The sequence below is a fragment of the Pseudomassariella vexata genome (genome assembly GCF_002105095.1).
Source record: "Pseudomassariella vexata strain CBS 129021 chromosome Unknown BCR38scaffold_1, whole genome shotgun sequence".
Lineage (NCBI taxonomy): Eukaryota > Fungi > Ascomycota > Sordariomycetes > Amphisphaeriales > Pseudomassariaceae > Pseudomassariella > Pseudomassariella vexata.
Window position 1 is genome coordinate 2,176,052 of NW_024467956.1, and position 25,838 is coordinate 2,201,889.

The 25,838-nt window shown below is 49.1% G+C and overlaps 8 protein-coding genes across 8 annotated transcripts; 5 read left to right on the forward strand and 3 right to left on the reverse strand.

Annotated features, from left to right (window-relative positions):
- Positions 1 to 1,219: 1,219 nt before the first annotated feature.
- On the reverse strand, positions 1,220 to 3,614 carry BCR38DRAFT_382160 (uncharacterized protein). The gene is made up of 4 exons (XM_040857423.1): positions 2,871 to 3,614; positions 2,719 to 2,803; positions 2,513 to 2,667; positions 1,220 to 2,460 (listed from the first exon to the last, which is right to left on the reverse strand). Exons 1-4 carry the CDS (start codon positions 3,121 to 3,123, stop codon positions 1,700 to 1,702), a joined length of 1,254 nt encoding a protein of 417 aa, XP_040721101.1. The 5' UTR covers positions 3,124 to 3,614; the 3' UTR covers positions 1,220 to 1,699.
- A 3,534-nt stretch (positions 3,615 to 7,148) lies between these two features.
- BCR38DRAFT_330725 (carbon-nitrogen hydrolase) lies at positions 7,149 to 8,429 on the reverse strand (the record flags this gene model as incomplete). Its single annotated transcript, XM_040854990.1, has 4 exons — positions 7,149 to 7,674; positions 7,728 to 7,740; positions 7,799 to 8,125; positions 8,294 to 8,429. The coding sequence occupies 4 exons, from the start codon at positions 8,427 to 8,429 to the stop codon at positions 7,149 to 7,151; spliced, it is 1,002 nt and encodes a 333-aa protein (XP_040721102.1).
- Positions 8,430 to 10,534: 2,105 nt separating this feature from the next.
- Positions 10,535 to 11,394, forward strand: BCR38DRAFT_11550 (uncharacterized protein). Its single transcript, XM_040853420.1, has one exon. It carries the CDS (start codon positions 10,819 to 10,821, stop codon positions 11,287 to 11,289), a length of 471 nt encoding a protein of 156 aa, XP_040721103.1. The 5' UTR covers positions 10,535 to 10,818; the 3' UTR covers positions 11,290 to 11,394.
- A 1,028-nt stretch (positions 11,395 to 12,422) lies between these two features.
- BCR38DRAFT_417055 (uncharacterized protein) lies at positions 12,423 to 14,725 on the forward strand. Its single transcript, XM_040859141.1, has 3 exons — positions 12,423 to 13,052; positions 13,113 to 13,364; positions 13,433 to 14,725. Exons 1-3 carry the CDS (start codon positions 12,761 to 12,763, stop codon positions 14,557 to 14,559), a joined length of 1,671 nt encoding a protein of 556 aa, XP_040721104.1. The 5' UTR covers positions 12,423 to 12,760; the 3' UTR covers positions 14,560 to 14,725.
- Positions 14,726 to 16,407, reverse strand: BCR38DRAFT_417056 (Der1-like family protein). Its single transcript, XM_040859142.1, has 3 exons — positions 16,106 to 16,407; positions 15,760 to 16,036; positions 14,726 to 15,344 (listed from the first exon to the last, which is right to left on the reverse strand). Exons 1-3 carry the CDS (start codon positions 16,150 to 16,152, stop codon positions 14,913 to 14,915), a joined length of 756 nt encoding a protein of 251 aa, XP_040721105.1. The 5' UTR covers positions 16,153 to 16,407; the 3' UTR covers positions 14,726 to 14,912.
- Positions 16,408 to 17,620: 1,213 nt separating this feature from the next.
- On the forward strand, positions 17,621 to 18,027 carry BCR38DRAFT_417058 (uncharacterized protein). The gene has a single exon (XM_040859143.1). The coding sequence runs from the start codon at positions 17,656 to 17,658 to the stop codon at positions 18,007 to 18,009; it is 354 nt and encodes a 117-aa protein (XP_040721106.1). The 5' UTR covers positions 17,621 to 17,655; the 3' UTR covers positions 18,010 to 18,027.
- A 3,418-nt stretch (positions 18,028 to 21,445) lies between these two features.
- BCR38DRAFT_480003 (uncharacterized protein) lies at positions 21,446 to 22,972 on the forward strand (the record flags this gene model as incomplete). The annotated part of the gene is made up of 1 exon (XM_040863231.1): positions 21,446 to 22,972. The coding sequence occupies one exon, from the start codon at positions 21,446 to 21,448 to the stop codon at positions 22,970 to 22,972; it is 1,527 nt and encodes a 508-aa protein (XP_040721107.1).
- Positions 22,973 to 23,581: 609 nt separating this feature from the next.
- BCR38DRAFT_404596 (putative hexose carrier protein) lies at positions 23,582 to 25,546 on the forward strand (the record flags this gene model as incomplete). The annotated part of the gene is made up of 8 exons (XM_040857856.1): positions 23,582 to 23,683; positions 23,740 to 24,116; positions 24,168 to 24,296; positions 24,353 to 24,465; positions 24,541 to 24,758; positions 24,821 to 25,152; positions 25,215 to 25,314; positions 25,367 to 25,546. 8 exons carry the CDS (start codon positions 23,582 to 23,584, stop codon positions 25,544 to 25,546), a joined length of 1,551 nt encoding a protein of 516 aa, XP_040721108.1.
- Positions 25,547 to 25,838: the final 292 nt, after the last annotated feature.

Consider the following 25,838-nt stretch of genomic DNA (forward strand, 5'->3'; position numbering starts at 1 on the left):
TTCGTCCGGCTGGGCTATCCCGCCGTATATTATTGTCGCGGGTCAAAACCACCTCTTATCCTGGTACGAGAATAGCCCATTCCCGTCCGATTGGGTAATCGCTGTAACCAAAAACGGTTGGACAACAAATGAGCGAGGCGTAGACTGGATTCAGCACTTTGATCGCTATACGAAGGATCGTACGAAGGGTGTTTATCGTCTTCTTATCCTCGACGGGCATAAGAACCACCACTTGACTGACTTCGAGCTATATTGCAAAGAGCATACTATTATTACACTTAGTATGCCTGCTCATTCGTCACATAAGCTCCAGCCTCTCGATGTAGGCTGTTTTAGGGCTTTGAAAAGGTCGTACGGCAAAGAAATTGAAGACCTAATACGGGCGCATATAACCCATATCTCGAAGGAGGATTTCTTTTCGGCATTCTATAGGGCGTATCGTACGACTATAACTAAGTCGAATATCCAGGCAGGTTTCAGGGGGACAGGACTTGTTCCGTACGACCCGGAATATGTGATTTCACAGCTGGATATTAAGCTACATACGCCTACACCTCCTGGGAGCTCGTCTGGCGCCCCCTTAATCTGGGAATCAAAGACTCCAAATAACCCAACCGAGGCGTAATCCCAGTCTGAATACGTTAAAAACAGAATCGTACAGCATCAGAATAGCTCCCCGACGACAATACTTACGGCTATTGACCAATTTTCACGTGGTGCGACGGCTGTTATACATCGGTTAGTTTTACTTGAGGATGAGGTTACTACACTCTGGAAGGCCAATCAAGAGCTAAGCCGTCGTCGAAGGACTAAAAATCGACAGCTACAAGATAGAGGATCTCTTAGTTTACGAGACGCTCAGGACTTACAGTCTCAACGGGATATTGAACAGCAGCTACAGGATGATATACGTGTAAGTCGTCGTCGTACGAGACCGGCCGAACCACGCCGACGGCGCTGTAGGATCTGCGGAGAGCCCGGACATAATGCTTGTACTAGTTAGAATGATAAAGATACGTACGAGGAAGAGGATTCCGATTAGTTTGAATTATTATTTTTTAGTTTAGTTAAGTTATTGAAGTTATTCATACGGTGCCAAGAAAAAGTGGCCAACTTGCTTGTGGGGTACGTTAGTCTAAAGTGGATTAGTGGATCTCTGATAACGAGCTCATGCCACAGCTTCTTGCTTCAATCTATCATTGATGCATCAAGACCTGGACTTGAACCAGCATGACTTCAAGATATGTGCATTCATTATTGCGATTCAATTCAAGCTCAGCAGATCTAAATTCAGTTCATGGATATCCTACACCTCAAAGAGGTTCGTTTGTGTGTTGGGTCTTAATGCCAATTTCCCTAAACCATAGAAGATCCTGAGGGTTGTGGTCACTTTTTGACATTAAGAACCTCTTCTCGAGTGCGGTAGAAAGAATATACCTCCCGTCAGTATTGGGGCCATGCTGTTACCCTATGGCAAACAATATGTATCGGGCCACATGTGGTATTTTGTAGAGAACCGCACCACATTTCATGCGCCAATGTCCAGAGAAATTCCCCGTCGAACCATCATCCTTATCTCTTCCGTACACCTCAACTCCACGCAGATTATGGAAAAGTCCAATCGACACCAAAGAAAATGCAGAACACGGTTCCGAATCCGAAAATAATATTGCGTGATGCAAAAATCACATCATCCAAACTAGATGAAATCCTCTTCAGGAGTCCCCCTTCCAGACTGCTGCGGGGTGGGGCCATGTCGGCCATAGCCCGGATGACCGAGAGTTGGTGCCATCGGAGGAGGCGGCGACACATAAGGGTACTGTTGACCCTGCCCACCCCCGTTGTTTACTCCCTCCTGCAACTCGTACTCGTCCCTTTCTACCTCGGCCCTGTCCTTCCCCTTCTTGTCCCCCCAGAAATCATTCGAACGCTCGCCATCAGGGCTAAGAGCGACTCCAATGTTCTGCGTCTTCTCTGATGGCCAGTTCATATGGCTCGGACCATCTAGAGCGCTCACGGGGCTATTGTACTGCGAACTGTAAGGCGAGATATATCGAGGGTATGTTGAGTCCGTGCCGGCGCTAACAGGAGATTCATCCCAACCACGGAGTGGTTTCTGACTGACGGGAGTTTCGAACATCTCACCTCCGACACCAGGGCTAGGCCAATGGTTGTTTTTGTATTGTTGCTCCCGCTTTCGTAGATAAGCCTTCCTCCGCCGCTTGCCATTCGCGACGATGCAGAAGCCGGCAACCCCGAGTAGCACGGCTGTTCCGGCCACAGCAACACCAACGATAGCACCAAGGCTGAGAGGCCCAGACGGACCAGATGCCGTAAATGTTGCCGTGGGCGTTGGCGTAGTCACGTTCACGGTATCAGCGGAGAAAATGCTTCCCTCTAGTGCTAAGGTTAAACCTGGCGTTGGTTGCATCTTGCAAGCTCCATTTAAGACATTGATATCTGCATGATGTGGTCAGTAACGTCGGGCATGCGGCAGTGTTGTTGCACAAACAGTTCAGAAAAAAATGAGCATTCTCCATGTTGGTCAAGCAAGCGTCGCATTTGGAGGCTTGGAGGTCACTCCACAGGCTACAGTAGCCATAGGCCGTTGCGTTGGATTCCAGGCCATCGTACTCAATGGCTGCCTTCAGCGGCCCGCAAGCGGTACTGGCCGACAGTCAGCAAAGATACCAACCGACAGTCTCAGACTCATCATACGTGGTGATGCAGGGATTGGTGCCAAAGGAGCCGTCTTCTTCATCGTCAGAAAACAGGCAATGTGATGTTGCAAATCGCATGTTATCTGTTGGAGCGATAGTTAGCATGAAATCCACCACGAGTATTTGGTGTATATGAAAGCAGGAACTCACAAAGCATGGCTTGCAGGTCTGAGCGGGTGGACTTGTCAACTTCTTTCGAGTATGGGCTTGATAGCTCGCAATTCAAGCAATTTGACCAGACAACCCCAGCCGTTTGCGAGTAGTCAGAGTCTCTGCAGACAAGGTCGTCTGTCGACGTGGAATCAAGGACGTTGCCACACTTAGTTCCGCATGGCGAGCCTGTCGCCACTAGTAAGGCCGCCGACGCACGCAAAAGCGTATTAATCACCAATATTCGCGACATCTTGATCGTCGCGAGATGTTTCGTTCAATAGATTCGCGAAAGGGCCGGGTGCGTTTGGATGGGCAAGTAAACTTCCGTCAGCAGCTGGTCACAGAACAACTCCGCTTTGGTGTCACCTTGACATCGAAAATCGCTCGCTCAAAGCTAGCTTTGATGTTCTGGTATCAACATCGGCACGTCCGGCGGACGTACGACGGGTGGCGGTGACGTTTATATCTGTCTCGATTTTTCATTCAGACGGACGACAAGTGAGACTGTAAGCGAGCTAGAAAGCGAAGCTCATGTCGTCAACGGTGATCATGGCACCGAATGGTAAGAGGAAGCGCTATCGTGCGAACTGTGATATTGGGAACCCTCGTTGCCAGGTTGGGGTCGATAGCACTGCAAGCTGGTCACTTCCCGCTCTTCCTGGGGTTTGCACCGTCCATGATTCGCCAGTGGACAGGATTTTCACCACCTCGTATGGGGGCCATATGCAAGGTGAAGAAGGTTGGCCACTGAGAGCACTCAGCACCAGTAACGAACCAGTTACTTTTTGGGCTGATGAAAACCCCTGCAAGTTTGTATCTTTTGAGCGAAATGTGGGCTTGGAGGTTGGGGTTGTTGGTGGGTACCGCCGTCTGATTGGAGACATCTAGTGCTGCCGAGGGTCTGTGGCGCCCAGTCGTTGGCGTGATGCCGAAGGCTTAATCGATAATCCCTGCAGTCTACGGCCCCCATACCCCTCGTTGGTGCCCTGGGGTACCTCTGACCAGCATTCTGCGTCCAACATAGGAAGTTTGCATTGCGACTTCATTGCGACCAAGGCTTTTAGCCGGCAAATTTTCATACGGTGATGCAGCCTGGGAGAATGCATTGATAACTTCGGCGGCCCAACTCGCGGCCCTAGTGGATAGAATCTGTGGCAAAGCTTGAGTGTGCCAAACCAACATGCAACATGCAACGGGGGGTTTTACCTCAACTGGCAGCTCAACGTTGTGCATAGAAGCGCCAGAACCAACTTGTCGGGACGAGTAAGCAAACTCCTCATGTTGCTTGCCCTCAATGCATGTATCGACTACAGCGGCCAGAACGTGTCAGGTATGTTATGGCATACAGTGGCGAAGCCAGGTAGGACAAGAGCATGCAACCGGTTTTCAATCGGCTAACCGGCGAAGATCACTAAATGCGTCACTTTTTCAACAAAGGTTCTCTAAAGGGTTTAGGAACAACCAGATGTTGATTAGCTTGCGGCTAAGATGAATTGACCTGAAGTATTCACGCATCTAACAACTTGCACGAAACAGTGACTTTGGTTAGATTCAACTGGCGTCGATACAAGTTGGGTTCGTATGAAATAGACAAAGCTCCGCTGGGACTGTGAATTTCAGCGGCCCGGCGATGGCTAGCCCATGACAAACGATGTATCTATGAATTCAATCGGCCATGTATCCTTCTACAAAGTTAAATCGACTTGCCTGAGTAGATGGTTTAATGGTCCTGAAATGACTAGACATCCCAACATAATTATAGTCTTGTAAGTGAGGCTAATTGTCAATAAACAGATTCATGAAGTGGTAAGCAAATAGTTAACATAGTTGAGCAGGGTGCGCTCCTAGGGTTGATGAGAATGACAGGTTCGGACTCAGCAATGGTCTAGAACTTGTCATACAGCCCAAGAATCCATATTGAAGGCCGTCACTTCATCTAGCATAATTTCAAGTGTGAAGAATACTTAACAACTTGTAACTTGATATTGGCTTCTGCGCAGTTGCATGCATGCATGCAATTGCCAACCCCACGTAAGCAATGGTACGTATGTTTCCAAATGCGACATCTCTTTCCGCACATGGATTCAACACCTTCACACCTCAGGACTTACAAAATCCAATTCATCAATTCATTATTCACTGTTCTACCTAGGTGTAATGCAAAAGTACGAAATCACCTATAATGATCCAGGCGGAAAAAAGGCACTAGACGTCAAGTCCAAGCCTTGGTCCATATCCACTTTCATGCACACCAAATTGTCCACCACTGCGCGATTTGTCGTCCTATGCTATCAAAGTATTCCGACAAGTATACACAATTCCAATGATGGAGGCGCCGATGACTCTGGGGACCTTTCCCGAACACCACGCTAAAGCAAGAAGACTCTAGGTTTATCCCTCTCTCTGTCTTCCTAGATGCATCTAGTCTAAATGACGACACTTTGGGGTCTGAGGACATCTGCGTCCAAAATATTCATCGGCACCGTTTCTACGACGGGCACAGATGTGGGGACGTCGAGCAAGTTTTTGTCCTTGTCCCAATCAGGCTCAAGTTTCATGGCCTTGGGAGTCACGGGAACAGACTCCGGGGTTGTCGGGGCTGAAGTTGTTTCGACAGTCATAATTGATGAAGCAGACATGCCTGGGCTGTGGCTCAATGACTCGAGGGACGTCTCACGTGAATTGCTGGTGTTCGGAACGTGCGACGACGAGAGAGTATCCTTTGCCCACGTGCTCACCGGCATGGTCTTGTTACTTTCCCGCCTGCTTCTAATCGGACGTTCCGCCTGGCCTTTTGGGGTAGCGGCCTTCAGAGATTCTGCACTAACGTGTCGTTCGAGTATGTTGCACGCACTTGGGTCTCCTTGAACGGTTTCTGGACTCATAAAGCGCTCGAATGGACTGGCTTGATCAGCATTGGCCTTAACAGCTTCTGGACTGTTCAATTGCTCAAATGGGTTCCCTTTACTCGCGGAGTCTGGAACCCGTAGCGGTTGAAGCGGTGCTTTACCCCCCAGGGACTTGTGGTTGGGCAGCTTTGGGGAGACCTTTGCTGATGTCCATTTTGCTTGGCGCGGCCGCCCGCGACTGATGGCCCTAGAATCTGGCAGATCTGGAGAGTTTTGCGACTTCGACATGCTGGAACTACGTATGTCGCGAGGAGTCTTGTTGGTCGAGAACTTTGGGGAGTTGTTGGGTTTTGGCGAGCCAGTTTTTCGCGAAGCTGATCGCACTGGAACTTTGCCTGTGCGAGGCATACCCTTCGTGGAGTTCTGCTGTTGAGACGATGCATGGAATACCACGAAGTCGTCTTCGTCTGCATGGCACTCTAGACTGTCGCGCCTCGGTCGTCGTGCGCCTTCTTCAAAGACCAAGAGGTCGGCACCAATCTTCTCCAGATCGGGCGAGGCGCTGCCACGACGAGCCAGTTGCTCGTCAATGGCAGCAGATCCATACAAAGTGTGCCGATTCCGCATTCTGCTTGCACCTTGCTGGCCACTGTTTCCGAGGTCGAGCGGCGTGGGCCTGTTCGGGGTCTGGCTAGCACTGCTAGGGCGTGGGGGCGGAGCAGACGCCACGTTCGAAGTTACCGGCGGTCTATTACGACTCCTGGTTCTACTAGCGTTGCGTGATTTGGGTGATTCGGGTCGGAAAGGTACTAAATCTTCCTCTAAGGCAGTGCTCGTACGGCTGCTAAAGGCAGACGGAGGTCGTCGGGCGAGAACAGAATCTGACCGTTCCCCACGACCTGTGCGGCTAGCATTTCGTGATTTTGGAGATCTTGGACGTGCAGGACAATTTCCTGACTGCTCAGCGTTTACCTTACGTAGTTTCTGGATCAGCTCTAAGAGTTCAGGTGATTTGTCTGCGTCGGGGCTCTGAAGGGCAAAGGCGGCAGGGGTATCTTCTCTTGGTCTCGCTGAAGTGGCAGGTGTATCTTGTCTTGGTTTTGAGCCAACAGAAGGAGTGCCGTTTCTTTGTGTCGGATCCTGAGTTCCAGTCTCGAGACTTTCGAAGTCTCCATGATTGGACCGCGTGCTGGACGTCGGCGATTGTGGGACGCGCATTCCAAGGTCGGGGGTTCTCAAGCTTTCAGGAGGGACCCAGAAGTATCGAGGCGAAACTGGGGAATCCTCGAATGGAGTCGAGGGGAACGCTGCTGTCTTGGGTGTATGGGCATCATGTGTGATGAACACATGACCACCATATATACGGTGACCATCGCCTTCTGAGGCATCCTGTGTAGCATCCGATACTGATATAGACGGTGGGGAGTCAGAAGTACATGAAGCTTTTGAGACAGTGCTTGAGGTGGGCGATTGGGAGGTTGTGTGTCCCTGTGTTGAACCCTGCGGCATCCCGGAATAGAAGGGGGGGGGCTGGAGCTACAGCCTCAGATTCCCCATCTGGACGATACACCAGTTTTGCAAAAGGAGGCAGGCTTGTATCCACGACTAGCAGCTCCTTCTCGCCTCGGCCAAGTAAGCCGTAGACGCTGACCTCGCCGTTTTGGACGCCCACGACGGCGCTGGTGCCTGCATATACCGCATGTTCTTCCATGCCAGTCCGGTTGGCAAAGACGACTATGATCTCATCATCATTGTCGGAGCGGATGAGAGGCTCTAGCCGTTTTATCCAGTAGGTTAATGTCTCCATATCGGGTTCTTTGGGCATGCGACTGAAGTGTCGAGGCTCTTCTCGTGTTAACCAGGCCATAGAGAGGATGACGACATTGGCAGCAACTTCTAAGCAATGGAACGAAAATTCGAAGGCGTGCCAAGGTGCTTCAAATCTGTATGGACTATAATGACGTTAAAATAAACTTGCTTGGGACTAGTTGTAAGTTCGACTTACTTGAGGTCCATGCCTATGCTTCCTGTCAGTTCATTATAGTCATCAGCCAGTTCATAATGCCGAGTACTCACAGATTCCCATGGATACGTTACCGACACCGGGTATATGGCCGCTGTAGAATCCATCTGATCCCTCAAGAGCCCATGTTTCATCGGTGTAATAGAGGTGTGACTTTCGATAATTGCCAATCGTCTCCCCGTCTTCATTTACGAGGATGGCAGAGTTATAGTACTCCGGTGAAGTTGGCCACTTTTGTGAAACGTCGACTTTCTCCGGATAACCAGCCGCGACAACACAATTGTACTTGAGAGCAGTCGTCCTGGCCCAGAGTGAAGTAATGCCGGCGCCGGTGGGTTCGAGAAAGGCAGATATCTCGCTCAATGACTTGAAGTTGTAGCCTGAAAACAGTCAGCGACGCTATCAGGTATGGTCCGAGACATCCAATTCTGCTCTCCCAGCCATGCCACCAAAACTTAAGTGTGCCTGGGAGTTGCGTCCCGATGCATCATCGACGACCCAAAAGATCTCATCTGAGAGAATTCAAACTGTCGCAGTTGGTAACATACCAGAAAAAGCCAACTCAGGCAGAACGAGAAGGTCAAGATCGTCAGGGTTCGCTTTGCTCAAGACAGCATCGGCGCGATTCAGGTTGTTGTTGACATCCCCGACCTGCGGCGCGAACTGAAGGCAGGCGATCCTCATCTTCCAAGGACACCTTCTGCTGTTCGGTCTTCAAACGCAACGCTCCTTATTAAAGACTATCGAGTTGAACAGACAATTAAACTTCCAGTACCCTGCAGCCGTCTGAAGATGTCGCCTTCTGGTGCGAGAGGTGTAACGAGGAGGGTTGAAGGCATCTAAGTCTGTCTGGTAATAGGAAGAAATGAGTGGGAGAGCAAATAAAGGTGGGCGAAAATTGCCCGCACCCATGATATATTGGAAACTTGGGGAAACTGCCGACCGCGCAGTCCTGCCGCTTCAGTGAGAGCCAAGAGGGACTGCTGAGCGTCGCGCGATACACCTAGCAGCGAGCATGTCTTCATTGGCCTGCTTGCCTTGCTTTGCTCCTCAACCCCGTGACAGTCTCTAAGCGCCTGCGTCGAGCAGGGGTTGCTTCACAAATCATGGCCAGGTGGTCGAAATTTACTGGGATGCAGCTGCAGGTCTAGCTATTTCAGTGCATATCGGCATCCCGAGAACATCTGATTGATCGGCCGGACAAGTTGTATCTAGCAATACTCCAACTTTGGGACAGGGTGGGCTTCTGTTTAGCCCCAACGGCGCAGCACTCATGTCGTTGTGTCGGGCGAAGTGCTCGCAACGAACTGTCAGGACACTGGGATGATCCCATTGTTGCTCGCGCGTAGGAGTACTTTGCGCTTGCTGGAGCCTTGAGTGAGATTACATTCTGCCATGGGTCGCACATTTATATTTCGGCAGACTCGACATGTCAGAGCTTTGTGTGCCCGTCAACAATTTAGATACTCATTAGAAGCTGGGGTAAATTCAGCCCAACCGGACGGCACAATTGATCCATGTCAACTTTACACACACCATACTTTCCGGTAGCCTAACCACTCTAATGTAACACACCTGTCAACTTATTATCGTACGTATCTGTGTCTATGATCGTACTAGCAGAATGACCCACATAGGCGGAAGGACAGTACTTCCCATCAAAACACGTAGAATTAATACTTGTCTTATATCATCGTAAGGATCAATATCAAAGGCAACAGTTCATTTCAGTAAGATCAATTTTCTGTAGTATTTGGCTTCTTGATTTCGGCAAGTTATCAGTAAATTGATGTCTGTGAAGTGCATCCAGGTACATCGTACGAGGTGCCTAAGTTGGTTATCCATATTTCGTATTATGCGAGAGGTGCGGGCAGGTTGAAAAGCCCAGCCATTCTTCTTCAGAATATTTCACCACGACTAACATAATCATCCTGATTGTTGTCAACTTGAAAGGCTGGAGAAACTTGTTATTTCAAGATTGACACAGCATGCTTGAGCCCCTCAGGTCTCCAAAACCTCGTTTTCGTCGTGTAGAAGAAGGATTTCGTGGGTGGTAAATTCAGTTTGCCGCGAGCGCGTTGGAAAGTGGGGTTGGTGTGCGCCAAACTTGTTGAACGTAATTTTAATTCCACCTTCCTACATAATTTGCTCCATCGCCCTCTATTCATCGCTCACAGCCCACAAAAGAATGCTAGAGGCAAGCGTCCAATATGTTCCTATCAGCAAATACGCAACTGTTGCTGTTGCTTGATCCAATGAGTGCTTGGCAGCGATAACGTGAAATGTTCTGCGAACATGAAATGTGCTCGGTCTCTCGTCTACTTGGATAGTCTGGCGCGCTTTGCGCCTTTTGTGACGATCAGCGTCTGCTGCCATGGAATGAATTCCGCCATAAAAAAGTCACTCTGGTGGAACTTCAAGAACTGAAATCGCTTACTGGCAAGGGATTCTACTCAGGACTCGATCAGTGCTCGTCGTAGAAGGACCAGCGTCTTCGATCCGCATCAACCCAACGCGACTTCTGAATTCGAAAGATACAGCATGCCTTGAATTGGCCGGCCAGTCTCATTTGGCCTGTCGTCGGAAAGCCCATATTGGGAGAGGCCGTATGAGGCTTTGTCATTGCATGGAACAAAGACCGCTCACAGTCATGTCGCTATGTCCGACACTAATCCTGAATCTATTGCGGTCACTGAGCTTTGATGTCGGCTTCGGGCTATTTGAAGTTGGAGCTCGTGTCGCAGAGGCAACACCACAACTACAAGGGTGTGATATGTGAAAGTAAAAATTGACTCGTTGGCTGGAGTCTATGTTCGCATTGTGTTACTGAGGAAGGAATCCTTCACCGTCCATTAGTACACTCTTGCAGTTGACGATGACTTACGATGACGTCTCGCGGTTTTCCAGAAGACGACATCAGTTACGAGGGTGGAAATTATCGAAATGCAAGAATTCCGTGATATTAGTAGATATACATGTGGGAGATTTAGACACATAGCGTTCTCCTCATGATGAAGGGTGGCATAGCGTATCCCGGAGACGCTCTTAACTGTAGGAGCCAAAGATTTCCATAATGTATCGTATCAAATTCTGTAAACAACAAACATACATTCTTTCTATCAAGACACAGGTGCTGCAAGTTAAAGTCCACGGAGCACAGCAGTTAGAGAAACGGCCCCGAATATTATGGGTTGTCCGGAGAGTGATGTCGTGGCTCTGGGATACAGTAGGCCTTGGCTGGTATGGTCCCTCTGAGTCTGCCATTTTGGTCAAACGCTGGCAAAATTGGACGAAGCAAACAAGGTCGCACGAGTCCTCGACAAGGGAAAACAGCCCTCTGTTGGGAAGTTTTGCGCTCGCAGCTATGCATGTTTCTTCCATTTCAGGCAGGCTTTTCTCTGACGAACAGGAGCCTGTAGTGCGTGCGAAGACGTTGAGATGGCGCCGTTTCAATCTCCAGGTTTTTGCAAACTTGTTAACAATGATAAGCAAGCCGTCGTGCCTATTGCTCTACTCAGATCACACGCGCGGCGTAGGGTTGTGATCCACGACTTTTTTTTCCGATCATCATTCGACAACCATCTCAAATATTCAGACTCTTCGCTTGTACACCGTCACGACATAATGGACTGTCCAAAAAGTAGCTGGTTCAATTCACTTGGACTTCAGGCAAACAATTCGAGAGCAACGCAACTCAAGGGTTGAGCCAAATGGACAACAAGGCAACTAATAAACTTGTTTGGATTTGATCAATTCAACCGTAACGATATGGGACATGAGCGAGGCCGTTCCTGATAATAGTTGTGTTTGATGTCGATTTTCCCGAGGTAGTGCGATAGAAAGACATGGTCCGATGGAGCTCAGATGGGGCTGGTGCTCTAAGTACTGATGTCATTAGGCGGATTTTAAGCCAATGTAGACTTGGCAAATTGATCACAACAGCATTGTATTTAAATTCAATTTCATTGCCATCCACGATATGATGTATCTACACACCTGCATCACTCTGGGCGCATAGACACTCATACTTCATTTGATGTCCCAAAATCAGCAACACCTTTCACCGACTTAATGTCTCTACCACGCAACACGAGCTGCGTTGCCAACCGGCCAAATCTCAGCCATCCAGACTATGTCAGGAATAATGCTACCTCACTGCACGGCAAACTGGGATCTTGATTGTGTGCTGGCGCGATGATGGACACTGGGACGCATGCCTACCGTTTTTCCCTCAGGCTCAAGCTGCCTTGCTTACGATAAGGCTCAAGTTTCTTCGAGTGTCTGATGAACGACTGCGCTGGATTGGTCTCATTGGTGGGTTCGTTCCGAGTAGTATCCAGGAAGGCCCCATGGGTGGGCCGGCGTCAGCATGACCACTCATCGCGCTGCTCGATGTTTCGTTTGGTCCTACACCCTGGTCCATCCCATGCTTAATAGTCCAGAAATCCTGCCATTTGTTGCTTGTCAGTCCACTCAAGGCCGTTTTCATCCTATGGGTCAGCCATCGCGCCTGGCATCAGCTGCTCTTGCCATCGCCATAGGTCGGACGCTGGCCAGATTGTCCTAGCGCATGCATCCTACCCCAGCCGGCAGCCCAGTGCAACGACGCTGGCAGCTCACCCATTTGTGATTGGCTTCTTGTCGATCGTTCACTAGGGCCAACGATTTCCGTGCTATTATGAGAAACAAAATCCAAAGACCGACATAGCTACTTCTTGAATACCACCAACTCACCATGGAGCCGCCTGCCTGCCATACCTTGTTACTGCAGCCAGCAGACATGCACAGGGCACATATAGTAATCTTGGATCCTCCGATGGTAAATGTACAATTCTCAAGGCTTACTATTGATCTTATTATCCATCTATGACTTGTGTTCCCCTGCTGGAATGAACCTCTTTTGACGTGCTTCGATTCCATTGTGGACAGTTTTACGAGTAAATACTATGGTCAAGTACTCGTGGTAACCTCGTGTCACCTACCTCTCCGAATTCTACTCCTCACCTGCTTCAGTCATGTCGAGCACCACCATGTTCCGGCTTATACTCATAATCCTTTGGGGCCTCCAGAAATTCGCAGTAGCTTTGCAGGTGACGCCAGGGTCGCCATGTGCTGCTCTATGCCTCAACGACCCAAAATCAGATACTCAAGACCCAGGGTCCTCCTTTACGAATGCAGCAGACATCTCCTGCACAGATCATGACTATCAATCATCAAGCAAGGGTATAAAATTCAAAAATTGCATGGAATGCCTCCAGAACAGTAATGCCGTTAGCGGCGACGAGAACGACATGAATTGGTTTTTATGTAAGCTGGAGGTTGGCGGACAAGCTGCTGAGGCACAAGTGACTAACATGGTCTGAACAGACAACCTCAGATATTCCGTGGATGTGTGCGTTTATGGATTTCCAAATATCACAAAGGCGGTCTCGTCACCTTGTGACATTGACTATGCCTGTCAACCCCTGAAAAAGGCCCTCGAAGACGACGAATTGAATCCTGATATTGCAGCCGAGTATGGGTACTGCGATGCGGATGGAGGAAAGTTCGCCGGAAGCCAAGTTGATTCATGCATACAATGTTTCCAGAGTAGCACGAATCAGGCGTACCTGGCCAACTGTAAGATGCCCAGCACGCTTTCCATCCTCTACCCAAATTGTCGTTCTGCCCGTCGCTGATATACCCAGTCTTCACGGCACTCAAAGCTGGTTGCCAACAACGACCACAGTCAGGGGCTCTCATCGGCTTGAGTGGCTCCTTATTTACGAAACTTCATGTCAACATCACAGCACCGCCTAGAAACGACACCTCGGCCGTGGACACTGGTACGGGGGCGACAGCGATGACGACCGGTGCGATTGTTGGCATTGCAGTAGGTGCTGGTCTCCTTTTCCTCGGCGGTACGGCGCTCTTTTGGGTCTACTATCGCAAACAGAAGGACACGTACACCGACTTCAGTTCAGAGTACGACGCTCGCAGCGGAAGCAAGTCAATCTCACCACCACTGCAGGGAGCCTTCTCTGCCATGGACACAGAACAACAACTGAGCGATTACGAGCTCAAATCTCAGCAGGCATACGTCAACAACGCAGATTATTACGATAAATACGAGAAGGAGTTACAAGGTCGCCGGCCAATCTACGCCTTCAACCCCAACAAGCCAGGATCTGGTCCTTCTGGCGCTTTGCCAACACATCATGCCTACCTTCCTCAAACTATGAGCCGCAACTCAGATAAAACTCGCGGCTCAACACCTGACCCGAACCCTAGACCTGTCAAGTCCAACAAACCTGACTCATACGCCCTACAAGCCTACCTTAACGCCGCCGAAGATGCAAAGGCAAGCGTACTTCCTGGGCCGCCTCCAGGCCCCCTACCAGCAGCCCATGCACGAGGCAACTCTCTCAACCGAGGCTCCTTACCCCATTCGAGCCACAACCGCTCATCCAGCCGCCTGTCCAATGGTTCATCCTCAGACAAACCCGCCCAACTACGGCCGGCGCCCCTTCCACGCCAGGCTGCATCCAAGATACCGGCTCTGCAGCTCCCGTCAGTGCCGAGGATACGCATACCCAAGAAGTACCCGCCGCCCAAGATTAATATCGAAGGCGCTACGCCTGTGGCCGACAAGGGTGACATGCCCGTCAGGCTCGAGATCTCCAATCCTATCATCAGCCACGAGGAGAGATTCGCTGAAAGGAGGCCTCGCACAGCCAGTCCACAGCGCATTGTGGAGCAGAAGGTGGTGGATCGAAGGGCGCCACGCTACATTGAAGAGGTAAGCACGGGCAAAAGAGAGTTCATGTTTGGATAAAACTTGTGGAATAATATCGATATGGTAATTGTAAGTTGTATTCGATTGTTGTGGACAATTTGGGTTCGGGACATGGCGTGTGGACCGGCTTTGGGATGGGCTCGGCTTTCATAAGCAGGATATTTGTGAGATGACATGGATGCGATTAGTGGCTTCAGAATATGGTATGCAACAATGATCCCATAAAATTTCAGTGGCAATCCATGGAATGCCACCAAATAATAGATAAGCAACTTGTATCAAAGGCGAAGAGTACCAATATGGTTTGTCCGAGTATGATCTCAAGTTCTCGTTGATGCTAATTTACAACTGCGTTGATCGTGTCTTGATCAACTGGCCCGTCAAGTCACAGCCTAACCCAACCGCCTTCCGGGACCAGCACTCCTCCATGAGTCTGGCAACGGCCCGCTACGAGGCTCGTTCAGCCTTGGAGGCACGGTGGCTGAACCATAGACGGTGTTCTGGACATGTGGCGTCCTCATGATGTATGAGATGAACCAGGGAGTAGGAATCAGGTTTACACCATTCCCAAATTCGGGGTACAGTCGAGTGAGGAAGTCGTGCAAGTGCGCAGCGACAATACCTGTTAGACCGACCTGGAACGAGTACCAGCCTGCAAGCATCAGGTTCACAAGCAGGAGGCAGTAGGGCATAAGCTGTGCTGGAACGGTCACAACATAGAAGTGTGCCTGCTGCCCCCGCGCGTCTTGCACGGCGGTATAACACATGGCAATCATCAGGGCCTGGAGATATATTGGGGCCCCAGTCCATAGTTGATTGATGATCTGATTGCCCGGTTAGCCACTGCGTTTGCAAGTTCGGGTTCGGAGCGTCTCCGATAATGCATAAACACCAGGAAACGCAACACAGCGTGTTGGAATGTAGGGAGCTAGAAACCACACGAGCAAACAACGTCCGAAGACATTCACCCGAGTCATCCATATAGACATCCCACCAAGCCCACATCGCAACTGGTCCCAAATGAGGTTGCGAATGACGGACCAGTCGAAGTGCGGGGGTGATCTTCCTCTCTTTCAGGAACCGCTATAGCTGTAGAGCAACTCCACTATGCGGGCAGATATAGGAGGTGCTTGAAGAAAGGGTGTGCAAAAAAGAAAGAATCCGAAGGAAAGAAACAGACAGAATACAGCATTAAGGCGTGTCGCAGTGCTATGATGGTAGCAGAGGGGAAGCACCTACAATGATGAAGCTGCCCACGAATGTTAAGTACCAGATCAAGTCTTCCTTCCTTGTGAACTTCGAGTTGGTCTTCTCGAGCTGACTCAGGTAGGTGTACAGGAAGTATGTGTCGAAGATGACACCCAGCTGAGGGCCCGTAACCAGAAAGCTCGTTACCAGCCGATGTATGCCGGGAGGGAACTTGAGGAGAAACATGTAGTGGAATAAGAAGGGCTCCATCGAGACCATACCAGTGTAGACGGCGACCGACGAGGCGAAGACGAGCGTTGAGACCGTCCTGTGGTGAAGGACTTGTCAGCATCAGGCCTCGGCTGAGTACATGAAGCAGTGGAATGGTGAAGCTTACCTCGCAACCGGCGGTGTCGCCCAGTAGGCACTGACGATGTCTGCCATGGCTGCTGATTGTTTTCGGCTGATGCTTTTCTGTGGACAAGGATAGTGTCAGAAGAGGCAGCGAAAAGATGACACGAAGTCGAAGTTATTTGTTTGCTATGTGTACAGCCTTGAGGTGGGAACTTCAAGGTGGCACAGCACGCGTGCAGCAGGCAGGCAACTTTTCAAGTGCTGCTGTTGGCATGTTGGTTGACCAATTCACTTTAGGGGAAGTGAATGAATTGGAAAGGTGGGAGGGATTATTGCTTGATGCTTCGTGGCTTTTTCAAGGAAAAAGTCTGGGGGAAGAGCTTTGCCCACCAGGCACTTCCCCCCACCTGCCATGTGGCGTACCTTCCTTTCCGCTGTGGCTAGAATCTCAACAATGAGCTTCACATTCAAGCTGCTTCAAGTCTTCGATGAAAATGGATATTTGAAGCTCAATGTTCCCACCATTTTCCTGAACCCAGAAGTAGAGTGAATATGGCCAGTGCTGTTTCTGGCTCTCTCGATTTATCATTCTCCAAGTTTGTTACACAAGTCCGTCATTAACCCAGTACACACTCGCAATGCTTGCTCCCGCGACGCCACTCGGCCAGCCATGAACGACGGGCGAGATCTTTGCTGCAGTGCTTGATTCCAGATTGAGACTCTTTACTCTCGACGGAGAACCTGTTTCAGAGCTCTCGTCTGCTGCGGCTCAACAAATGTGATTGCCCGGGTTGCCCTTGCTGTCTTTATTTCCATGTTTATCGTTCACCGACTCAATAACTCTCCAGATATTGGATATCTATATATGGGGATCCGTTGGGCGACACGTGTAGCCATATGAAAGTTTTACCTTTATTTCACTATTGATACATACCGGATAAGTCAACCCTCAGTTCTACGGGCGAAGGCATCAATACAGTTGATACCAACTCCCCTCGCCGGATACGAGTGCGCCCACCTTTGTGGAATACACTATCGCACAACCTGCATGTTTGTCCTGGTATATACGAGGGACAATAATATACACTGATATACAGCTTGCAATCTTGACATCAGCCGTGAAACTGCTGTCTCGTTCAACCCTTATGGCAGAAGCATTGACTATGATATGAGAGCGACTGGCGTGTCACATATACGGCCATGGCAACGGATTCCTCATCGATTTAGGTCAACGCACAAGGTATAATCTCCTTAGGACGATTCCCAAATGCCGTTCTTCCACACTCGGCTTCTAGCAGAAAATGGCCTGTCGCCCATGCCGAAGAGACAACAATCGCGTTCACAACAGGTCATGTGGAAATTTAATCGGATCACTCACGGTTTGCCCAAATCATATCGTCAAAAATCAGATGTAGCAACAAGTGATGTCCCGGGCTGCTATCTACAAATACGGCCCTTCTCCGAGCTTCAACTGCAAATCAACCTACGCGACAGAATCGCCGTCTACGTACGTCGATATTTCAAGAACTAATATTTCAGCAACTTCACCAATTTGATCCTCTTACGTGGTCAACTGCAGATTTGGTGTTCACCATGCATTTCATATTCCTTCTCGTCTCATCCCTTCTCGTCCGACTCAGTTCCAGTGTCGTCATTAACATGCCCGAGGGTATGTCTGAAATCCTGTTCAGCATCTACGAGTCCAACGCCGACATGGTGACGTATTGCAAATTCACCATTAAAGTCAAGGACGGCCTCAAGCCCAACCGAATACCCTTTGAGAACGTCGATTACGGTGGTGCGGCGAACGAGAAGAGCTACAAGGTCAATGGCGCATACTGGGTTACGAGCGTTATCCTGAACTTCAGAAACGTTGCCGAGGGTGTGTGGGCCTTCTTTGGGGCAGGCGGACATCGGATACTCATTTATGTTGTTACTTTTCAGTGATTGTCACTTTTCTTGATTGATAACTGTCGAATGATTATATTAGCTTGTTTACGTATCGAGGAGAGTTGATTTACAGTGCTCTAACTCTAGGGTTCCGAGTCAAGGGATCATTTCAAACCTGGCCCAAAAGAATGCGTGTTATTAGGTCAAAGAATATTTCCCAACGGGTCAGGGATCATGACAGGCCTGACATTACAAGCAAGATGGTAATATCTGTGCTTGAACTGACATGTATCTGAGTTCAGCTCTGACCATCAGATGCAAGACGCGGTCCAACTCGAGATTCAAACTGCGTGGACGCTTAGAGGGATTCTGAAAGTAGGATAAACGGCGCGTTTCATTAGGCGACAGTTGCAATCTTCGAAACCCTCTGGTTGGTATTCGCCAATAATCTTCTCCTGATCATGATACTCGATTAGTAACACGTATACTTCCTCATATTATATCAGCACGATGTTTTGTAGTCTTTCCGTATCCTAGCGCTTACCGGCCACAATTCCACAGATGTAAGCCAGGCGTACCACAGAATGATGGCTCTCAATGGACATCGACAAAATCAGCGACACGACATCACCCTCTTGTCTCGTTTCCGGCGCAGTGCCTATATAACCATCTTCTGTCCAGAAAAAGGTACTTCCTCGACATATGTTATTGGTTTTGACTAGATCTTGGAAGAGGTCCTCTTCTGGCTGATCAGTGACTTCTCTAGATTGCCACAAGAGTAAGGCTTTCACATTGACAATCGGCACATCCGAACTGCCTTACAACAAGTAGTTTGAACTACAGTTGCGAAGACTGGGCTATTTCATTTCTATGCGTAGTACAAGCTGTCAAACCAAGTCCTAACTCATGAATTTCAAGGAGCAGCCCTGCCAGCTCTGATAATACCTCCTTGTCAAACGCGGATCGGCCGTACCCAACGAACATTACATCAACCAAAATTTCCAGGGGTTCTTCTCCTGTGGCATACGACTCAAGGGCTTTTGTGTCTTTGATCCAAATCATGCAGCTTCGCACATTGTCGAAGACCTTGGCAACAATCACTTATTTCCATCATTCTATGAGGTCCAGCCGTAACCAGCCCTCGACTTTCCACAACTCTACTAATGGTACTCAGTATTTGTGCATTTGTTTCGATGCAAGTGTCATTGTTCAAGAAGTGGAACTGCGCAACTGATTTCCCCATAAAAGAAATGCCAAACATGTTACTGCGATGGTGTCGATTGAATGCGGAACCCAATATGGTTTGTTGGAATTGAAATCCCCGTTAGCGTCCTGGATTAGTACCAATGTGCCGTACAACTTCATGAGCGCTGCGCAGGTTTGCAAGTATATGATATTTGCGCTGAGTTCGAATTTGGGAGCCAGCAGACAGGCTGGTTCATCTAGCCTCAATAGTCCACAGACGGCGTATAGTTTGTTACTTGCCACCGTCGCATTTCCAAAGTTTTTCATTTGACTAGTTAGCGCAATCGGTTTCAGGGACTTTTTGCCCAATTGTATCACGAGCCCGAATGCGCAGGCAGAGGAAATACCATTCATTCCCAAGCTGTGTGTTCATGTATTCACCGAATAGACAATCCGTAATTGCTCATGATGTCTTCGTATTCCATAGACCTGAGCCCGTTCACGATAATGCCTCTCCTGTGGAAATTCACTTCTTGCAGTGTATTGGATCGTGGGCAAATGACCTTGTATTGAGGATGTCATGATCTCTGGAGAGTCCTGAAAGAAGTGAACAGCGGCCATAAGGACCTTATATAGACAGGAATGAATGATGCCTGTCTCACAGGCAGGACTTGTGTGGTATGATGGGTGGTGGTCACATTGGCCAATAACATACGGTAAGTGGCCATATATCCTTCCAAGACTGGTAGTTTGGTGTAATAGCCTTGAAGGTCCAACACAGTGTCTACAAGCGTGAGAACCACAGAAGCGACTCGTTGAGCCTCTATAAGCTAAAACAACTGTCTATGTCACTTGTTAATAATGGAGCCCCGGGGAAGGGGAGGGAAGGATTGATGCTATTTGTCAGTGTATCCTCGACCTTATTCTAGTTTCGTTGAAAGAACCGCTCGACTTTATAACTCCAGGATGCGTTATGCTCCAAGCTATAGACCTTGATAGCCATATTTATAACTTCTACAGAAGAGTATGGCGAGGTAGATGTCTAAGAATAAATCGACGCCTTCGCGGTTCTCCCCAAGCCAGATAATAACGCCATTGGCACTGCTATATACATCGTGTATCTTAGCAATCTGGTGATTCCTTTCTTCGGTAAAGTTGTGATTGATACATATACCATTACCACACAAAACAAGAACCCTGGCCTTATGACTCAGACACCGCAGTTCATTTTAACACGACTTACTTATAAGCGGTGTTCATCCATCGTAATCTACCACCTGGCTTGAAATTTGGTCTGAAACTTGGTCGTCCCAGGCATATAGCAGAGCTTCGAACTTGGTTGGGTTGCCAGGCCCAAGTTGAACTTTTATTGCGCATTTCTTGAACCGGGAAGGTAATATCATATGCATTACGCAAATCCACCGGCCTGGTAGAAAGTGGGTATATTCATACGGACATGATTCCGCCATGCATCTAGGTACACTTATATCCCTAGGAGCATTGAATTTATTTTGATTATCCCATAAAAGACTGATTTTATACTTATAAATTAAGTAGAGAGCCAACAATTCATAGATACGCTGCTATCCAAAACCGCCATAGAGAGTCGGTCAACAAGATCCGTATTCGGCTTAGTAATATACCTACGAAGGCTTGCGTGTCCGCCTTCGATGAAATGTGACTTGAAGAGACAACGCTCTTGTGTCTGCGGCTCATGCTGAGATTCACACTATTCTTCAAGCTTATACACGAAGATTATACATGTCGGTTGAGAAAAGGACACATGGGGATGTCATACCAGTTCGAAGAATAGGGCGACATTGCGGGTCAAATTCAGATTACGTGCAGTACCAGATATGACATCGAAATTATGAGACTTTTAAATTATCAAGTTGAACTATTCTTCTTCTATCGACTTTATCTTTCTTTTTGCCTTCTCTCCTTTTCCTTTGGATTCGGTCTTTTTGTTGCTTCTCGAATAGGGGAAAAAAGGAAAAAGGGTGGACACATTCCTGGCTTGTATTTCACAACGTTGAAGTAGCAATGATTCTTGCTATAATTCGGTGAGTTCAAGCTGCCCTGTATGGATGAATGGACGTGAAGGTCTAGAGGGGCTGGTCAAGCTACGTACGGTGCACTAAACTTGGCGGATCCCCGCAATTCTAGGCACTCGCTACCTTCACTTTCATAGCACTTTGTCCGACGCTCCGGCCTAGCTAGCGAGTCAGTAGCACCGTCAAGGAAATATGATAGGAGCGATGCACCTCACCTCCTCCAAATTGTCATTCACTCAGAGCTGATTATCGCCATGTCAAAACGTCCTATCATTGTCATCGCAGGCCTGGCCAGTGAGAACTCAACCTTCACTCCGTCACGGACATTGGCTCCCGCCTTCCATCCACTCCGTGGCGATGAGATCAAAACCAAGTACCCCTTTATTCGCCAGGGAACACCACTCGGTGATGCTGCCGACTGGCGCGGGGCACTCATTGGACATGCACTGCCTGGTGGCATGGTGACGCGTGACGCCTTTGAGGAATTAACCGGAGAGATCATGACCCGGATAAAGGACATCGTCGCTTCAAACAAACTCGATGGCTTATGGTTTGACATTCACGGCGCCCTGGCGGTGGAGGACATTGACGATGCCGAATTTGAGCTTCTCAGGCGGGTCCGATCCGTCATCGGCTCCGATGTCATTGTGTCGGCTTCGATGGATCTTCATGGCAACGTCTCGCGAGAACTGGCACATCAAACTGATCTCATCACCTGCTACCGAACTGCACCGCACGTGGATGTGGCAGAGACTAAGGAGCGCGCCTGTCGCAATCTCGTTGAATTGCTGGTGAAAGTAGATGGGGCACCGAAAAGACCCATCAAGGCGTGGGTGCCCATTCCAATTCTTCTTCCTGGTGAGCAGACATCAACTCGTTTGGATCCCGCCCAGCATATTTATGCTACTGTCCCTGAGTTGGAGAAGTGGGACGGCGTTCTCGATGCTGCCATTTGGGTGGGATACGCATGGGCCGATGAGCCGCGAAACCGTGCCGTCGTTGTGGTCACGGGCTGGGACGAGGCATCCGTTTCCAAAGCGGCAGAGCATCTTGCAGGCTTATTCTGGGAGGCACACCAAGATTTCGCCTTCGTGGCACCTACCGGAACATTTGCTGAATGCTTGGATGCAGCTCTCGCGTCCGAGACCCACCCATATTTCATTTCGGACTCTGGAGATAATCCCACTGCTGGAGGCTCCGGCGATGTTACCTGGGGCCTTACGCAGTTGCTTGCCCGTCCTGAATTCAGGAGTACAGGCGGCCCAACTGTTATCTATGCCAGTGTACCTGGACCTGAAGCCGTTCTTGTTGCTGTGGAGGCAGGAGTGGGCGCCACCGTCACTGTCACCGCAGGGGCTGAAGTCGACAACGCTCACGCTGGTCCTGTAACCATGACAGGTAGGGTACACTCCATAAAAATTGGCGACAAGCACGCTGCGATTGAGGTCGTGCTGCAGGTTGGCAGTGTTTTCGCCATTCTAACCAAGTTCCGCAAACCGTACCACCTCGAACGGGATTTCACTGAACTTGAGCTCAAGCCGCGGCAGGCAGATATTGTTATCATTAAAATTGGGTACTTGGAGCCGGACCTGTATGACATGGCGGCAGACTGGATGCTCGGTCTCACGCCGGGCGGAGTGAATCAAGATCTGGAAAGATTGGGACACCATCGCATCCGGCATCCAATGTGGCCCTATGACAAATTGTTTGCAACCGAGCCGGATCTATCTGCTAGAATTATCCCATCGTCGAATTTGGCCCTCATTGGACCGGACGAGTGAAAGGGGGGTTCATGATTCAGCGGGACTCGTTCTCAGAGACTGTTCAATATACCCAGCATCCTTATCATAAACTGGTCGTTAACATATCTTGCAAGTTCGCTCCAGATGTTACCGATAGCTTGCTACATTTCACATCAACATCCTTGTACCTTGAAGCGCTTGCTTACTACAATCTCCAAGAGGATCTCTCATGCGCCGTCAAAAGTTTGTTTTGGCTTATCACCTGCAGATTGTATCCAGACTGAACGAATGGCACGAGGGGAGGTGGAAAGCTTACATCCCTGCCTTGATAGCTTTATCTAATCCAGGAGAGGTCTAATTCTCACGGTAGCGTCATTCAGGAAGGAAGCTCGTAGGACTTGTCGGGGGGTTGGGCTCGTTGACACAACCTTCCACGCTTGAAGCGGTAGAGATCCTCTTCTACCCCACATTGATATCAGTCAGATAGATCGCCCGACACCTACCTACTCGACGGAGTGGCTAGACGAAGAGTTACTGTTAGATTCCGGATAAATACCCAATTTTATCCGCCATTGAAACCCTTACCGGGCTGGGTTATAGCAATTTGATTCTCATCCTCTTACAGTAACATCCCAAGTTTCTGCAGTCATGAAGAAGTCCCCAACTGGAACATGGCTGCCCGCTCGGGTGCCCAACTCTACCACGCTCCTGTCTTTTCTGCTTATCATCTGCTCCGTTGTTAATTCTTCCGTAAGTCATCTCTCCTTGTGTCTTCATAGAACTTTTTTCTCACTGACTTAACACAGACTGGAGGATACGATGGCTCCATGTTGAACGGCCTCAACATTTTGCCATCATACACTGACTACTTCACCCTCAATCCCGCAACAACGGGATTGAACACAGCATCAGTATTCATCGGTGGTTTAATTGGCCCCATCTTCGCCGGTATCATTGCCGATAAAGTGGGCCGCCGGCCCGCCATCTTCCAAGGCTCTGTGATCACCCTGATCGGGGTCATACTTCAGACGGCTGCCCAGAATATCGCCATGTTCGTCGTGGCTCGCATCATACTTGGGTTTGGGTCTGCTGTGGCCGGAATTGCCGGGGGCGTTTATCTCTCCGAGACCTTTCCCAGCCGATGGAGAGCTTGGGGTGTTGGTTTGCTCAATGACTTTTACTAGTAAGTGACACAGTGCACCGCTGATAGTTGTGCATTTGCTCATAATTCTAGCGTGGGTGCACTTATCGCGGCCGGCATCACTCTCGGAACTGGACAGTGGCAATCGACTTGGGCATGGAGGGCTCCGTCACTCCTCCAAGGCATTTTCTCGCTGCTCTGCATTGTCATCTTGCCTTTCATGTGAGTTCCGGTCCTCTAAACCATGGCCCTATGACTTAGACTCAGACTTTTAACAGACCAGAATCGCCACGTTGGCTAGTATACCAAGGATACTATGAGGAAGCACGTGTTGTCGTTGCGCAGACCAATTCTAACGGGGACATATCCGATCCGGTAGCTGTGACGGTTTGTATGTGACAGCATTGACCCTGAGACCTCATGGTACACGTCAGCGTAACAAGTACTAACATTGTACATTTGATAGACAAGGAGATCCTGGATACTATTACGTGGGAGAAGAAAGAAGGGCGGACAATGAGCCCGATAGAGATTCTAAAGACCCCAACATCCAGGAAACGAGTTCTGATTGGCATGTCCGCTGGGCCATTCTCCTGCATCGCGGGAAACATCATTGCATCATACTATCTGGGCTCCGAGCTTGAGACAGCCGGTATTACGAATACACTTGATCAGCTCAAGGCTGTGAGTTATTTCACTGTATTTTGTCTAAAACATATTTTAGTACTTACTGACTTGCGCATCAGAATGTCGTCCTAAACGTGTGGTGTCTCGCCTGCTGTCTATTTGGTACACATCTAGCGGCCAAATGGGGGCGCAAGCCGACGGCACTTTTCACCGAGATACTTCTGGTTATTTGCCTGTTCATCATTGGAGGGTTGTCCAAGATGTATGCCGATGACCCTGAAGGCGCATCTAGCAGCCTTATCTACGGAGATGTCGCTGTTATGTTTCTCTTTCAGGGGTTCTATTCAATTGCGTGGACGCCCCTGCTCTATCTCTATCCACCCGAGGTTATGAACTACTCGATCCGTGCCAATGGACTGGCACTCTCGCAGTTTGGACTCAATGCACTTGCGTAAGTTGCGTACTCCACTATAGCCGTCCATAGTGAATAACTTGCTAACCTTCACCATATAGGCTGGTTCTAGTCTTCGTGATGCCCATCGGGCTTGCTAATATTGGATGGAAGATGTACATGATCAATGGAAGCTGGGATATTATTGTCGTCATTCTCATTGTGAGTTTCCCGGTCCCGAAAAGTTGAACTACATTTAGGCTAAAGATTTAAGGCGGCATATTGGGTAGAGACTAAAGGTAAAACCCTGGAGGAAATGGACGCTATCTTTGAAGGAGAGAAACACTCGTCAATGCCAGACGTTGAACAAGTTATCAAAGGGGAGGAGGTCATCGATGTGGGTAAGGTTGTGCAACAGATTCACACCGATGTGGCGGTTGTCAAGATGAGATAGGTATCCCACAGGACGTGCGAATGGACGTGCATATGAAACAGTCATCTATTTGGCAGTTAGAAAGCTCTGGGGATATTTCTGGCTTTCTAACGTACTTAGCTGATAGTATAGTGTCAGAAAACAAGCATCATGTAACGAAACCGAATACTTCAGTTACCCAGAGCCCGATACTCCATACGTCAGATCCCGATATTATTGCTAAAGGACTCCGCAGCAGGACTTACTTACTAGCACAAACCCTTACAGACTCTTTAGTGGTTTTACGCAGCTAGACTATTAGAGGTTTCGTTAC

Coding starts and splice junctions, on each gene's coding strand:
- BCR38DRAFT_417055 (XM_040859141.1), top strand. CDS start 12,761: ATGTCGAGCACCACCATGTTCCGGCTTATACTCATAATCCTTTGGGGC. Junction 13,053..13,112: donor CGACATGAATTGGTTTTTAT/GTAAGCTGGAGG, acceptor TGGTCTGAACAG/ACAACCTCAGATATTCCGTG. Junction 13,365..13,432: donor TCAGGCGTACCTGGCCAACT/GTAAGATGCCCA, acceptor TGATATACCCAG/TCTTCACGGCACTCAAAGCT.
- BCR38DRAFT_417058 (XM_040859143.1), top strand. CDS start 17,656: ATGCATTTCATATTCCTTCTCGTCTCATCCCTTCTCGTCCGACTCAGT.
- BCR38DRAFT_11550 (XM_040853420.1), top strand. CDS start 10,819: ATGTATCGTATCAAATTCTGTAAACAACAAACATACATTCTTTCTATC.
- BCR38DRAFT_382160 (XM_040857423.1), bottom strand. CDS start 3,123: ATGTCGCGAATATTGGTGATTAATACGCTTTTGCGTGCGTCGGCGGCC. Junction 2,668..2,718: donor ACCAATCCCTGCATCACCAC/GTATGATGAGTC, acceptor ACTGTCGGCCAG/TACCGCTTGCGGGCCGCTGA. Junction 2,461..2,512: donor TGCTCATTTTTTTCTGAACT/GTTTGTGCAACA, acceptor CACATCATGCAG/ATATCAATGTCTTAAATGGA.
- BCR38DRAFT_417056 (XM_040859142.1), bottom strand. CDS start 16,152: ATGGCAGACATCGTCAGTGCCTACTGGGCGACACCGCCGGTTGCGAG. Junction 16,037..16,105: donor GCGACACCGCCGGTTGCGAG/GTAAGCTTCACC, acceptor CCTTCACCACAG/GACGGTCTCAACGCTCGTCT. Junction 15,345..15,759: donor TCGTGGGCAGCTTCATCATT/GTAGGTGCTTCC, acceptor CCGGGCAATCAG/ATCATCAATCAACTATGGAC.